We start from the raw sequence: 15,384 nt of genomic DNA on the forward strand, positions 1-15,384 counted from the left end.
AACTCACTGTCTTGTATTACAATCCAGCCATCTGAATTTCATTTCACTTTGCTGTGGTTTCCCAGTCAGTTGTTGCTAATGGCTCATTTTGAAATGACCAGAAATACAAAAGCCATTTTCAAAATTTTGTAAAATATTTTTTCCCAAGTAGTTTAATGTAGTTGTATTCCAAGTACCAAAAACTTAATCTGTACACAATAAAAACAAGAAACCACAAAGAAACTTAAAGCAAAGTTCTACACAGCCTGAGAAACAGCTGTTTGGTTCTCGTCTGCGAGACCTTGTTTGTGATTTCTGCCAGTCTGAATCCAAAAAGCCTACAAATGTTTCTGAGGCATGTCACTGCACAACGCAGGTATTACATCAGTTCTTTAAGAGGTTTGTGTCTGGTTCATTGAATTACAGGTCTGCGTACAGAGGATGCATGTCGTGTAGCCCCCAGGGGCCAGTGGGCATTGTGGTTTCTCATTGACCGTGGTGCGTTAAATTGAAATATAACACGCAGCCTCGGGTATGTTCGGGGGCGTAACTTCAAAAATGTTGTGATCTTCAAAAATGCAATGATGTGAAACCACCATGATCCTTTTTTGAACAATATCAGGGAATTGTTGTTAAAAAACAATTTATACATTACAAATACAAACATATACAAATAAACATTTATACATTTTATTTTTCTCCTTTTCTCGTTACAGGTCACCTTGCTCTCATTCTGGTTTAATGTGGGCCCTGCCCCAGGAGTCCAGCTACTACCAGGCGTTTCTTTATTTATCTCATTCATTTCTTTATTTCGGCCACTCTTGCATAAACTGATATAGATTTGTCATGTTGTGAAACTTTGATTGTCTTCTTAACCATGGCTTCTTCTTTAGTGTTGACTAATAGCGTCGTCTCAGTTTCAGCCAGCAGGGGGCGCTGCTCTCCTTTTTTAACTTTACGATCGAGCAGAACCGTTTACAGTAAATATGCGCATATGTGCGCTAAGAGTTCAAGTAGAAGATGAGATAATTGAAGGGTGTTTTTATAGAGACTGAAAAACACCCGTACTGAGAGTCATACTGAAATTCATGTGCAGAAGAAAAACCTAACAGCAACTTTCCATGCATGCTTTTAAGGATGAAAGGGGGAATACCTGCTTGCTTTAATCTTTCCCCATTTTCCCATTGGTTTAATCCCCCAGAGCAGCAGTGCCCCGGGCACTGGGGTTTCTTCAGTTTCTCTGGTTGATCATTCCTTAAAGCCTCAACATATACAGTAATATATGAAGGTATGTTTGTTGGTGTTTATTAGAATTACTACAAAATGTACTGAATATTCATAATCAGGGGCGGACTGGCATACATTACTACCGGGGATTTCCCCGGTGGGCCGATGGGTTAGTGGGCCGCCGGTGGTTTAACTCGGCCCGTGGAGGAGCCGCGCACTGCGGCCCGTAGTCACGCTGCTGTTAACGGTGTTATTACCTCCCCCGCTCCAGTCACACTAACCTGCTCAGCGTGGCCGCGGACTGGGCCTGTAAACACATGAACGAGTTGGACCGGGCCACGAAAACATACAGCAGCTGTGTCACTTATTAATACAAGTAGTCAGGAACTGGAAAAGCCTCGTCCATAGTAATGCCACATTCATTATATCTCCCTGTCCACATTGCCATAAAGATGGAGCAGTCTAGGGTCTAGAGCCCCCATACTCAAGTAGCGGCCCGCGGGCCACACCAGGCCCGCGGGCTATCTATTTATGGCCCACGAGCTTTTCAATCGCGCTATCCGCTCTTATTTTGAAATCGCGCACCGCGATCTCAAGACGATGCCGGGGATTGCCTTTATGGCAACAACAAACGACCCCCCCCCTCCCCGTCGGTTCACGTTCGCTATAACCCCCCCCCCCCCCCCTTCCGCCGTAACCGGCCCCGTCAGTGATTGAAAAAATAAAATGTGGCCTGTCATAATTTCTATTTGAGTACCCCTGGTCTAGAGACTCTCCCAGTCTCGCGTCCACCACTTCTGGACATACATCTGGAAATAAATTATTTAAACTTATTTTTAATAGTTTGATTTTACCCTTGTTTCCCGTCGTCCTCCTGTATTAATATTTTCCCGTAAATTTCTCGTATTGTAATATAATATATATCTTAAAAGCATTCAAGTGCCTCTCCAAAATGAATGATGTCGCTTGTCTCGCGAGAGTGTCAACCTGCAGTAGCCCGAGTGTCAGTTCTCGCGAGATTAGCGCTCACAGCGGGAACAACAAACCCGAAAAACTAATCAGAGATGGATGAATGTAACGAGAGAGAAGGTGTTTCTATCAAAAAAGTGAAGATGTCGTATAAAATATAAGGGGTCCTGGACCTTGATTGGGCTGGAGGGAATGACCGCAGCGACCAGCGGAAAATTTAAACCACCCTTATTTTTAAATAAAAAACGTGACAGGTATCTACTTTGCTGCCAGGGTGCTCCTTTTCTAATGTAATTCATTCAATTCCATCTCATTACTCCTTTATTTAAATGCATTATTTAAAGTAGAATTATTTCTAATGTCAGTAGATACGAACAGTCTCAAATGTAAATACATTTACGCTGCGGTTTATTGCGGTACTTCTGAATTTTTTTTCTTTTTTTTCTTTAAAAAATAAATGTATAATAATGAACTTATTATTAAAGGGAAAAATGTATTACTGAAATAATATTTTTAGTAATATGCGTACTAAAATTCTATAACCACAGTGCGTTTTTTTTCTTTAAAAAATAAATGTATAATAATGAACTTATTATTAAAGGGAATAAATTCATTACTTAGACGTTATGAATTGAATAATCTAAATGACGTCACAATACATAACGTTGTTAATAAGTAGAATTCCGTTTCTATAGTAACGACATAACACAACATAACCGAACGTATATAAGGCCGTAAGTCAAGGCCGATCGACACCAGTGTGATATTTGCTGAGAAAGAGGAAAGACTGTACAGCATCACAGCTGAACATACAACTAATTAACAGAGTAGTGGACAGTGGAGAGTTATAAGAAAGAAGATGGACTGCAGTATACAGAATGTGATGGCAAGTGTAAATCTGAGACGTGGACAGGAACAAAGAAAGGGTGACACACGTATGCTAAGTGTAGAGGACGTGATGTGCAACACGATTGAGGATTTATTGTCCACGATAAAGAAAGCCACAGATCAAATCGAGACGGAGAAATTAAAAAACAGACAGTTGGTCAGAGAATACGAGGAGATAGAAATGAAGTGGACAAGAGAGGGTGAAGAAATGATGACCAGACAGAAGGAACTGGAGGAGGACTGCAAAACCCTGCAGGACGAAAAGAGGGATATTGAAGAGGACAGGAAGCAAATGGAGGAGTGTTTAAAGGAGATGAGGACGGCTGCGTACACACTGGGGGAAGATCTGGATAAGATCAGGCTCAGGCAGGAGATCCGCTTCCTCCAAATAACTGAAAATGCGAGACTGAGGGAGATAGAAAACCTCAGGAAAAAGATGGACAAACATGTGGAAAAGATGAAGGAGAATGAAATGATGAAGAGGGAGCTCGAAGAAAGGGAGATAGTGAGGCAGCGAGAGCTGGAGACGGAGAGAAAGAGACTGACGGAATGTCAGAAAGAGGTGGAGAAGATGAAGTTGGAAACAGAGCAAGAAAGGAACAGGATGAGGGAGGAAATGAAGAGAGAGTTAGAAGAGCTGACGAGAGAGAAGGCTTCATACCGCCTCAAGATGGAGCAAATGGTGGTTACAGCGCCTGCAAAAAAAGAGACGTGGACGCTGAGACGATGGTGGAAGAGTCTGAAGAAGAACCATGTGCTCTTCAGGAGACAGGAGAGCACTGGCCAAGAGAAAAGCTCAGCCGATACAGCAGAACTCTCGTCCTGCCCCGGCAGAAACAACCCAGAGACGAGAAAGAAGAGCATATGGCGAAAATGGTTCAAGCGCTGAAATGAAAGTGTGAGGAACCGCATATGATCTCCGTGTACACTGAAAAAAAATAAAGCATTGGCTCAATGTATTAAAATTGAATTAATCAATCACACGATTTTTTTTTTCATTGACTCAATCCAAAAAACTTAATTCATGACTAAATGAATTTAGTTTTTTGGATTGATTCAATGAAAAAAAATCGTGTGATTGATTAATTCAATTTTATTACATTGAGCCAATGCTTTATTTTTTTCAGTGTAGATGCGGTTCACCTGCCGCTCATCGCGCCTCCCCATCGCAACTATTTAATCTTCCCCTCTTCTTGTGAAGTATTGGTGCCATGCCACGTACCGAGCGGTCTCTCCGTCTTACTGCCTTCCCCGTGTACCGACCTCTGCTCTCCTCCTAGACCTCGTCCCCTGCCTAGTCCCTCTGAACAAGAACCATATAGAGAGAGAGTCTCCATCTCCGTTCACTCCAACGGACCCGTTTGATTACAGCAAATACGAGCAGCGCAGTCAAGCTGGAGCAGTGGACCATCTGTGATACACTTTTACAGGTTAGTACGCTTAAAAAATCTGATTGTGTATTGTAAGTACATCAGAATCAAATTAACTTGTGCATTAAAATGTGCATTAAAACATTTTAGTGAATTATCCACCTCTAAAAGCAGATTTAGGGAACTAAATATATGCTAAGACAACGCGAATACGGTTAGCGAGATTTCACATTAACGACTGACAGCCTATTAATTGTAAATTCCTCTCTTAATGCCATTTCACCTAAACGCGATGTTTTTGCGGGGTAGCTAATTATTGGTTAAATATAACATTTGGGTCGAGGAGGTGAAATGAGGATATCCATTTTGGAGTACCAGCTAACGTTAAGATAACGCACAATAAGGAGGAGAGCCATTCTTGTGATACATCACTGTTGATATTGACTAGAATGCATATTTAAGACTTCTAAATAGTACACAACAGTAATTTATAGATCGAGTGTTTATAGGTTTTGTTATTCTGTTGACTATAATCTGTATATCTTATATCTTATGCTCAGCAGACTTTGGATTGATGGCAAAGGGAGAGAAGGTCATCAAGAGAGATTGAAAACACAACAAGGTAAGTTTCAAATAGCAATAATGGATCAATGTTTATTACACTGCCGTATGTTGGCTGTAGGAGTGTAGGAGTAGTGATGTTGGCTGGGGGGCTGGAGCACTTGTAGGAGTAATGATTAGTCCAAATGTTTCTGTTGGAGTGACTAATGGGCTTGATGGCACATTTGGAGCTGTTTGGGGGTTGCTGGATTTTGAAGCTCGGCTAGTTGTTTTTCACCTTTGTGGATTGGCTCTTGTTTCCAAGCTGACCATCTTTTAACCATTTCTTCTTTCTGTCATTCCGTATTGTGCAGGGGGCTTCCTCTTTGAGTGCGGGGCGATGCACAAAAATGGTGGGAACAGCATCTGCTCTCAGCCTAGTCTTGCCCTGTTTGGTTTTGATGAACTGGTCTGCCTCAAAATGTGCCTGCAGAGTGATGTAAGTTTATTCCTCACACAAGACAACTCTGTTTTGTCTACCCATATACATATCCCATAGTGGGTGAATACACAGTATTAGAGAACACTTACTGGATACGTATACACTCATTACACGTATAAAAAAACAACCAAGGGTGTGCAACAAGTTCAAATTCATATCACATGAATACTCATAATAATCATTTTCTCCTGTCTTTTTCTCCTCTCTCTCTCTTTAGGCCAAAGAACCACAGGGGATTCAATGGAGCTGCAACTAGATGGCACCCTCACCTGTTTGATAGCTCTGTGATCATTGTTTCAATAAAGACGGCTATTATCCGCACTTGGATCCTTGTCTGCCTGATTAGTATGTTACAGAAAGGGTAGTAAACGAACCTGTGCCCTAGAGAGATTATAAATATTATGGCATTTCATAATAATAATAATAATAATAAACACATTTTATGAACTTATTCATTTTGTTTGGATGTGCCATTGCCACAGAGGACGTGCTGATGCCAACTCCTATCTGAGGCTCACCATCTGCACTGGAATTAGAACTATAACTATAGAACTATATTTGGATTATAAATACAGACTTCTGCTAGTGGGCCGCCCAATGGAGGATGAGTTCCCTTTTGAGTCTTGGTCCTCCCGAGGTTTCTTCCTAATCCCTGCCGTCTTAGGGAGTTTTTCCTCGCCTCTGTCGCTTATTAGGGATCTGGACCTATACGATTGTAAAGCTGCTTTGTGATATTTTGTAAAAAGCGCTATATAAATAAATTTGACTTGACCATGACTACCTCCACCACCACTACCTCCACTACTACCACCTCCACCACCACTACCTCCACTACTACCACCTCCACCACCACTACCTCCACTACCTCCACCACCACTACCTCCACCACCACTACCTCCACTACTACTACCTCCACCACCACTACCTCCACTACCACTACCTTCACTACTACTACTACCTCCACCACTACCACCTCCACCACCACTACCTCCACTACTACCACCTCCACCACCACTACCTCCACTACTACTACCTCCACTACCTCCACCACCACTACCTCCACCACCACTACCTCCACTACTACTACCTCCACCACCACTACCTCCACTACCACTACCTCCACTACTACTACTACCTCCACCACTACTACCTCCACTACCTCCACCACCACTACCTCCACCACCACTACCTCCACTACTACTACCTCCACCACCACTACCTCCACTACTACTACCTCCACCACCACTACCTCCACCACCACTACCTCCACCACTACTACCTCCACTACTACTACCTCCACCACCACTACCTCCACCACCACTACCTCCACCACTACTACCTCCACCACCACTACCTCCACCACCACTACCTCCACCACTACTACCTCCACTACTACCTCCACCACTACTACCTCCATTACTACCTCCACTACTACTACCTCCACCACCACTACCTCCACCACTACTACTTCCACTACCACTACCTCCACCACCACTACCTCCACCACCACTACCTCCACCACTACTACCTCCACTACTACCTCCACCACTACTACCTCCACTACTACTACCTCCACTACTACTACCTCCACCACTACTACCTCCACCACCACTACCTCCACTACTACTACCTCCACCACCACTACCTCCACTACTACTACCTCCACTACTACCTCCACTACTACCTCCACTACCACTACCTCCACCACCACTACCTCCACTACTACTACCTCCACTACTACCTCCACTACTACTACCTCCACCACCACTACCTCCACTACTACTACCTCCACTACCACTACCTCCACTACTACTACTACCTCCACCACCACTACCTCCACCACCACTACCTCCACCACTACTACCTCCACCACCACTACTTCCACTACTACTACCTCCACCACTACTACCTCCACCACCACTACCTCCACCACTACTACCTCCACCACTACTACCTCCACCACCACTACCTCCACTACTACTACCTCCACCACTACTACCTCCACCACCACTACCTCCACCACCACTACCTCCACCACTACTACCTCCACCACCACTACCTCCACTACCACTACCTCCACTACTACCTCCACCACTACTACCTCCACCACCACTACCTCCACTACTACTACCTCCACTACTACCTCCACTACTACCTCCACTACCACTACCTCCACCACCACTACCTCCACTACTACTACCTCCACTACTACCTCCACTACTACTACCTCCACCACTACTACCTCCACCACCACTACCTCCACTACTACTACTTCCTCCACCACTACTACTACCTCCACTACTACTACCTCCACCACTACTACCTCCACTACTACTACCTCCACCACCACTACCTCCACTACTACTACCTCCACTACTACTACCTCCACCACTACCTCCACTACTACTACCTCCACCACCACTACCTCCACTACTACTACCTCCACTACTACTACCTCCACCACCACTACCTCCACCACCACTACCTCCACTACTACTACCTCCACCACCACTACCTCCACTACTACTACCTCCACTACTACTACCTTCACTACTACTACCTCCACTACTACTACCTCCACCACCACTACCTCCACTACTACTACCTCCACCACCACTACCTCCACCACTACTACCTCCACTACTACTACCTCCACCACCACTACCTCCACTACTACTACCTCCACCACCACTACCTCCACTACTACCTCCACTACTACTACCTCCACCACCACTACCTCCACCACCACTACCTCCACTACTACTACCTCCACTACTACTACCTCCACCACCACTACCTCCACCACTACTACCTCCACTACTACTACCTCCACTACTACTACCTCCACTACTACTACCTCCACCACCACTACCTCCACCACTACCTCCACCACCACTACCTCCACCACCACTACCTCCACCACTACTACCTCCACCACCACTACCTCCACCACCACTATCTTCACTACTACTACCTCCACCACTACTACTACCTCCACCACCACTACCTCCACCACCACTACCTCCACCACCACTATCTTCACTACTACTACCTCCACCACTACTACTACCTCCACCACCACTACCTCCACCACCACTATCTTCACTACTACTACCTCCACCACCACTACCTCCACCACCACTATCTTCACTACTACTACCTCCACCACTACTACTACCTCCACCACCACTACCTCCACTACCTCCACCACCACTACCTCCACCACCACTATCTTCACTACTACTACCTCCACCACCACTACCTCCACCACCACTACCTCCACCACCACTATCTTCACTACTACTACCTCCACCACCACTACCTCCACCACCACTATCTTCACTACTACTACCTCCACCACCACTACCTCCACCACCACTATCTTCACTACTACTACCTCCACCACCACTACCTCCACTACTACTACCTCCACCACCACTACCTCCACCACCACTATCTTCACTACTACTACCTCCACCACTACTACTACCTCCACCACCACTACCTCCACCACCACTATCTTCACTACTACTACCTCCACCACCACTACCTCCACCACCACTATCTTCACTACTACTACCTCCACCACCACTACCTCCACCACCACTATCTTCACTACTACTACCTCCACCACCACTACCTCCACTACTACTACCTCCACCACCACTACCTCCACCACCACTATCTTCACTACTACTACCTCCACCACTACTACTACCTCCACCACCACTACCTCCACCACCACTACCTCCACCACCACTATCTTCACTACTACTACCTCCACCACCACTACCTCCACCACCACTATCTTCACTACTACTACCTCCACCACCACTACCTCCACTACTACTACCTCCACCACCACTACCTCCACCACCACTATCTTCACTACTACTACACCTGCAGGCAGCTCAGGATACACAGACACTCCACGTCCTCACTCCCTTTCTCCCCTTCTCCCTCTCTCCCTCTCTCCTTCTCATCCTCTCACTCCTTTGTCCTCTCTCATTCTCTCACTCTCTCTACCTCTTGCACTCTCAAGTGAGATACTGAGATTTTAGCCCTAAGATCCAAACCCAGTCCTGCTTTCTGCTGTTTCTCTCCTCATGATTAGCAGAAGTTTGAGCTGTGTGCAACTGCTTGGCCTGTGTGTCATCATTCCTGGCTCCCAGGCAAAGGCAAAAAGGAAAGCTGTTGTGTATCTCAGCCCCTAAAGATACCCCCACACATTCACCAGGGTTCCTTAGCTAGGCCTTTCTCTGAAGACAGCGAGTCTGGCTTTAGTGTGTCTGCTCACACACACCTGATTTGTGTCTTTGAGTGTTTGTGCCTGTGGCTCTTCTTGAAAACACCATCACCAGTGCAGAAGGAAGCATCTCCACCTCCATCTCACCTCCATGACCAGTGTGAAGCGCCTACAATCCGCACATCTGTCTTGTTTAAGTTCAGTTCTGTTTGTACAGTGCATTACAGACATTATCTCTGAACAGTTTGAGAGATTCTAGAGATCTAGACTCCTGTTACTACGGTTACTTCCCTTTCAATCAGAAGGAATTAAACTTTCATTGAAGGTTTACAGTAGGTGATCCATTAAGTTTGTTCATACATTTATATCCTAGATGACTGGGTGTCTCTATTACAGCTGTGTGTGTGTGTGTGTGTTTGTGTGTGTGTGTGTGTCATGGTATCCTACCCTCATCACAGCTGTATCCATGGTTACCCTCATCACAGCTGTATCCACTGCAGACACATAGCGCTCCACTAATCCACAGAGGGGAGGGAGGGGCTTCCCGCAAAACAGACATTAATACAGCACAGACAGCCCCATTAATACAACACAGGCATTAATACAGCACAGACAGCCCCATTAATACATCACAGACAGCACAGACAGCCCCATTAATACAGCACAGACATTAATACAGCACAGACAGCCCCATCAATACATCACAGACAGCACAGACAGCCCCATTAATACAGCACAGACAGCCCCATCAATACATCACAGACAGCACAGACAGCCCCATTAATACAGCACAGACATTAATACAGCACAGACAGCCCCATTAATACATCACAGACAGCACAGACAGCACAGACAGCCCCATTAATACAGCACAGACATTAATACAGCACAGACAGCCCCATTAATACAACACAGACAGCACAGACAGCCCCATTAATACAACACAGACATTAATACAGCACAGACAGCCCCATTAATACATCACAGACAGCCCCATCAATACAGCACAGACAGCACAGACAGCCCCATTAATACATCACAGACAACCCCATCAATACAGCACAGACAGCCCCATTAATACAGCACAGACATTAATACAGCACAGACAGCCCCATTAATACATCACAGACAGCCCCATCAATACAGCACAGACAGCCCCATTAATACAGCACAGACAGCACAGACAGCTCCATCAATACAGCACAGACAGCACAGACAGGCCCAATAATCACCTACAGGCCTATGAGAAGAACACAGAATCGTGAGTAACTGCTGAGTTACAGCTACGTATTACAAAAACAGTCACTTCATTTTAGCTGCAGTTCCTGACTGAACGAGGGTGTGACTCAGGACGAGGAGCAGTGGCTTCCTGGATGAACTTTATTCCTGAGACACTTCAGAGAAGTCTGTCTGTTTCTGTTTACTTGTTTTTGTTTATTATACACTGCTTGAAATGCTGCATAAACCCAGACCCCTCCCTCACTCATGGGCGTCCCATGGTTTTGGTGTTTGGTGTTTCGTTTGTCTGCTTCAGCCTTTAACAAGTTCTTCACGTCGAACAGAGTAGGTCTTGTGCTCAGCTGGTGTTCAGTACAGGAGCTGTTAGTGTGTATGTAGATCGTTATGTGTTCCTCATTTGCATGGACTCAACATCAACTCTCATATGTGGCAGATAACAGCGTTTCACTAAAAGCACAATCACTCTTTCAAAAAAATCCTCTGTGGGATCCTTTCTGCAGATGCGAGTTTTGCTTGTACTGTCTTCTAAACTCTTTTGATCATGAGTCTTTCCAAGGTTGCTCTGTTGAAACAGCTAAATAATTCTGTGTGAAAATTCTGCTAAACATTCAGACTTTCGCTGTTCTAGATGGAATTGTATTTTTATTTTGAATCTTATTTTGAAATGGAGCATACAGTGCAAAATGGCTGGTACAGTATATAATATTATAATAATTTATTCTTATATAGCTTACCTTAAACCCAAGGGCGCTTACAATCATTAGTATATCGAACATTGAACATACAAAGAGTAAAGGTTTCACAGTTAGGAGAAACATCAACCTGACTATAGTATTACTAGACATCATCAGTGATTTGTAAATAAGCTTTTCTCCAGATTATGAAATAAGACGGTGTTGAGACCGACTCTGCAAACGTGTTTGTTTCCATGTATAGCGTAGCTCATTTGTTTGACGACTTCTTTTGTGTTTAGGTCGCTATTATTACTGACTCTGAAGAGCTGAATGGATCTCATCACCTCAAGTGTTTCTCCACAGACCGGGTCATCATACCTATCATTACCAGCAGGGGGAGCCTTGACATTTCTCTGAGATTCAGGCCATTTCAAGCTTGGCCTGACCAGCTCTTAAAGCTTTAACTATATAACACAGACTAAATGTAAGCTGTTCCATCATTTATAACCTAACTTTTTTTGTTCTGAATATTTTGTTCTTTAAAAAATTTGAAAAAAGAATTCTCCCTTTTTTTTCCAAAAGAAAACGTTTGCTTGCCTTATGTGTTCAGGCTTTATTTATTTGTTCATTTATTGTTATGTAGAACATGGTTTGTTCAGTGTGCAGGGGGTGTCCAGAAGACCAGCGGTCTACATGTACAGACTTCCCTTTGCATGACAAACGATCACGTCACTGCTAACGAGCACATGGATCTGAGAGGAGCTTACACATCATTATCATAATGAGCATCACTGCTTATTAAAAATGTAGACTGTGTTAATGGAGTCTGAATAAATGCATGGGTGGCATGACCAGCTAAGTAACTCATTACATGCTGATGGATCAGACAGTTTTGCGAGGTACGTCTTTATCATTTCACTGTACTGCGTATTAGTCTGAGAGCTTTTCTGTCCTTGATGAAACGGTGCACACAGACAGGACGCCCTGTTTATGACACAGGAGGAATTACAGTGAAACGCTTATTAAAATGTCTGGTGCTGCTGCTCCTGATGAGAGCTGTGAGCTAGCACTGTCGGTCTGTCAGGATGGGATTTATTGTTATTTAATGCATTTTCTGATGAAGTAATCACATTAGAGGTTAAACAGCAGTACAGGGTTAAACTCCTTGATGAACTGCATATATTACTATTGGCTGTGATGTTTTTTTCTAGGCAGATATTGAAATGACCAGTCAGGAAGGGAATAGCTCGTAAGGTTGCTGCCCCTGTCCAGCAGACGGGGAGCTCCGGCCGGCATATTCAACCCCAGGAACTCAAGATGAAAATACAAGCACTGTGTGAAACGTCTTGAATATGAAACTTGGGTCAGCGCAGGTCCGTGGTCCAGATGCACAGAGGGCCTGCAGCTGTGGGTCAGAGCGTTTCCTTCATGAAGGGCAACACGGGTGACTACTGTGGGTCCTCACTACAGTTTACAATCGTTCTGTTCCAACTCCATGTGTGGTGAGAACAGCACTGCCCACCACCACCACCACCACCACCCCACCCATCTGCCCCACCACCATTAATAGTGCATGAGGAGTCTGACACACCCTGTGCAGTCTGCATACACCAGCCAAACAAAGCGGGTGTGTCGTGTCTAATCAGGTTCATGGGATCTTTGATGTGTTGGTTATAGTCAAATTAAAGAAAAAGAAAATTAGAGAAAAAGAAAAGTCGAGAGAAGGAGTGGAGTGAAGGAGTGGAGTGAAGGAGTGGAGAGAAGGAGTGGAGTGAAGGAGTGTCTCGTGCGTGCATGTAACAGCAGGGGCCCCAGGCCAAATGCTCTCTCCAATATTTCAGTGATACCCCCATTGTCAGAGTCTTCAGAGCACAGTGGGCTGCTTTGTTCAGGGGGGCACTGGCCACTTCCTCCATCTAAATGTCAATAAAGAAAGACATGATGGGAACACCATCCACAGCCTGGAGCCAGAACCATCAATAGTCCACACTCAAAGGGACTTTAAAGGACAGAGACAAGTGTGATCGAACCGCCAGATGATCTCAATTAAAATAGGCCTCACAGGAAGCAACTCACCGGACCAGGTGTAAACAGTTATTTTTTCAAATGTTATGGTTATGCCACATGGTTATGGTATACAATTGCAAGATTTTTAGCCACTATTTAGCAGATCAAATTGAATTTCTCAACCACGGTTTAAACATTGACTGGCTGTAATACAGTATTGCCCCTATTATTGAGGTCATTACCAGCTAAAATTTGACAAATGTCTTCTCAGCGTGTAAATATGTGCCTCAGCAGTAGTTACCTCGTTGATTTAATGTTGTGAAATTTCATAGGCTGGTTGACAATACCTCCTTCTACAGGTCATCCAGGTGTCGTGCGGCTTGGTTAAGGGTGAAACCTGTCAAATGCACGCTACACGCTAATTGGCTAATCATGGTCATGGCTTTTCAATTACTGAGTCATGCTTAGGAATGTTTCAACCACCTTGCCCACAGAAGAACTACTCAGAATCTCAGATCGATTGTGCCAGTGGGTGCTGAGCTTCTATAGGCAAAAATCCACCAAAATCCCAAAATCAATTGACAAAATCAATTGTGTTATACATCTTTAATATTTCACAAAAACTGATAATTTGCTAGAGCTAGAGAAATTCAGCAAAATCCACAAGTCATAACAAAAAAAAAAGAATTTTGAATCTATGACTTTCTGCACAAAATGTATGACACACAGTATTTTACATTGTACTGCAGTTCCCTTTAGATCACTGAAGGTAAAAAGACACAGTAAATGCACAGTAGATAAATGGCCATGAAAAAAAATATAGAAATAATGTTTACAGAATAATGCAGGATATCACGGGTTGAACATATTTTTTACACTGTTAGTGTAGAGGTGTATTTTGCAGACGCTAAGACCCAATTTCTGAAACTATGACTCTTTTGTCTAAACTTAACACACAGCAGCCAATGCTACACACACAACAGGCAAAACATCTCACACTTTTGGAAAAAGCACACACTTCAACCAAAAAAACTCTTGCAACTCTTGCCAAAACCATATTTTTGCATGAACACTACAGCAACACATGCTGTATATACTGTAAACACATGAACAACAAAAAAGAAAAACAGACAAAATAACCTCAAACTTCCTTCATCACCTGCTGAATGTATTTGCAATACAATCCCTATAGAGAGGCCACAAGTTGCAAATCTTGGTTTGCACATCAGTGGAGTCCAATACTGCATAGAGATGATGATGAAGAGTACGAGAATGAGGAAGAGTATGAGCAACCATAATGGATGAGATCAGAGCCACTCTGGTTGACCATGTGGTCAAGCATGCGTTGGGTTTTCTGGAGGAAAAGGGTCCAACCTTATCTGTGCTGCTACACTGTAGCATCATCCAGACAATTCAAAATGAGAATAGATAAGTAGACCTGTCCTCTATACATACTACCACATGTACTAGACTACCCCTTTATACATACTACATCATGTACCAGACTACCCCTCTATACATACTACATCATGTACTAGACTACCCCTCTATACATACTACATCATGTACTAGACTACCCCTCTATACATACTACATCATGTACTAGACTACCCCTCTATACATACTACATCATGTACTAGACTACCCCTTGGTGGGGGATGAAGGTGGCTATACATCTCAGAACAGAAAGAGACCATCATCAATATGGTCAGAGCACACAACTGCATACGTTTACAACTTCAG

At 44.1% G+C, this 15,384-nt stretch overlaps 1 protein-coding gene and 1 long non-coding RNA gene across 2 annotated transcripts; both read left to right on the top strand.

The window, feature by feature from the left end:
* The first annotated feature begins 2,864 nt into the window (after positions 1–2,864).
* LOC143478093 (uncharacterized) lies at positions 2,865–4,018 on the top strand. The gene has a single exon (XM_076977028.1). It carries the CDS (start codon positions 3,035–3,037, stop codon positions 3,950–3,952), a length of 918 nt encoding a protein of 305 aa, XP_076833143.1. The 5' UTR covers positions 2,865–3,034; the 3' UTR covers positions 3,953–4,018.
* Positions 4,019–4,794: 776 nt separating this feature from the next.
* Positions 4,795–5,808, top strand: LOC143477304 (uncharacterized). Its single transcript, XR_013121542.1, has 3 exons — positions 4,795–5,055; positions 5,348–5,472; positions 5,693–5,808. It is a non-coding gene; the product is annotated as an uncharacterized LOC143477304 (long non-coding RNA).
* The last annotated feature ends 9,576 nt before the right edge of the window (positions 5,809–15,384 follow it).

Source organism: Brachyhypopomus gauderio, chromosome 16, assembly GCF_052324685.1.
Source record: "Brachyhypopomus gauderio isolate BG-103 chromosome 16, BGAUD_0.2, whole genome shotgun sequence".
NCBI classification, from domain to species: domain Eukaryota; kingdom Metazoa; phylum Chordata; class Actinopteri; order Gymnotiformes; family Hypopomidae; genus Brachyhypopomus; species Brachyhypopomus gauderio.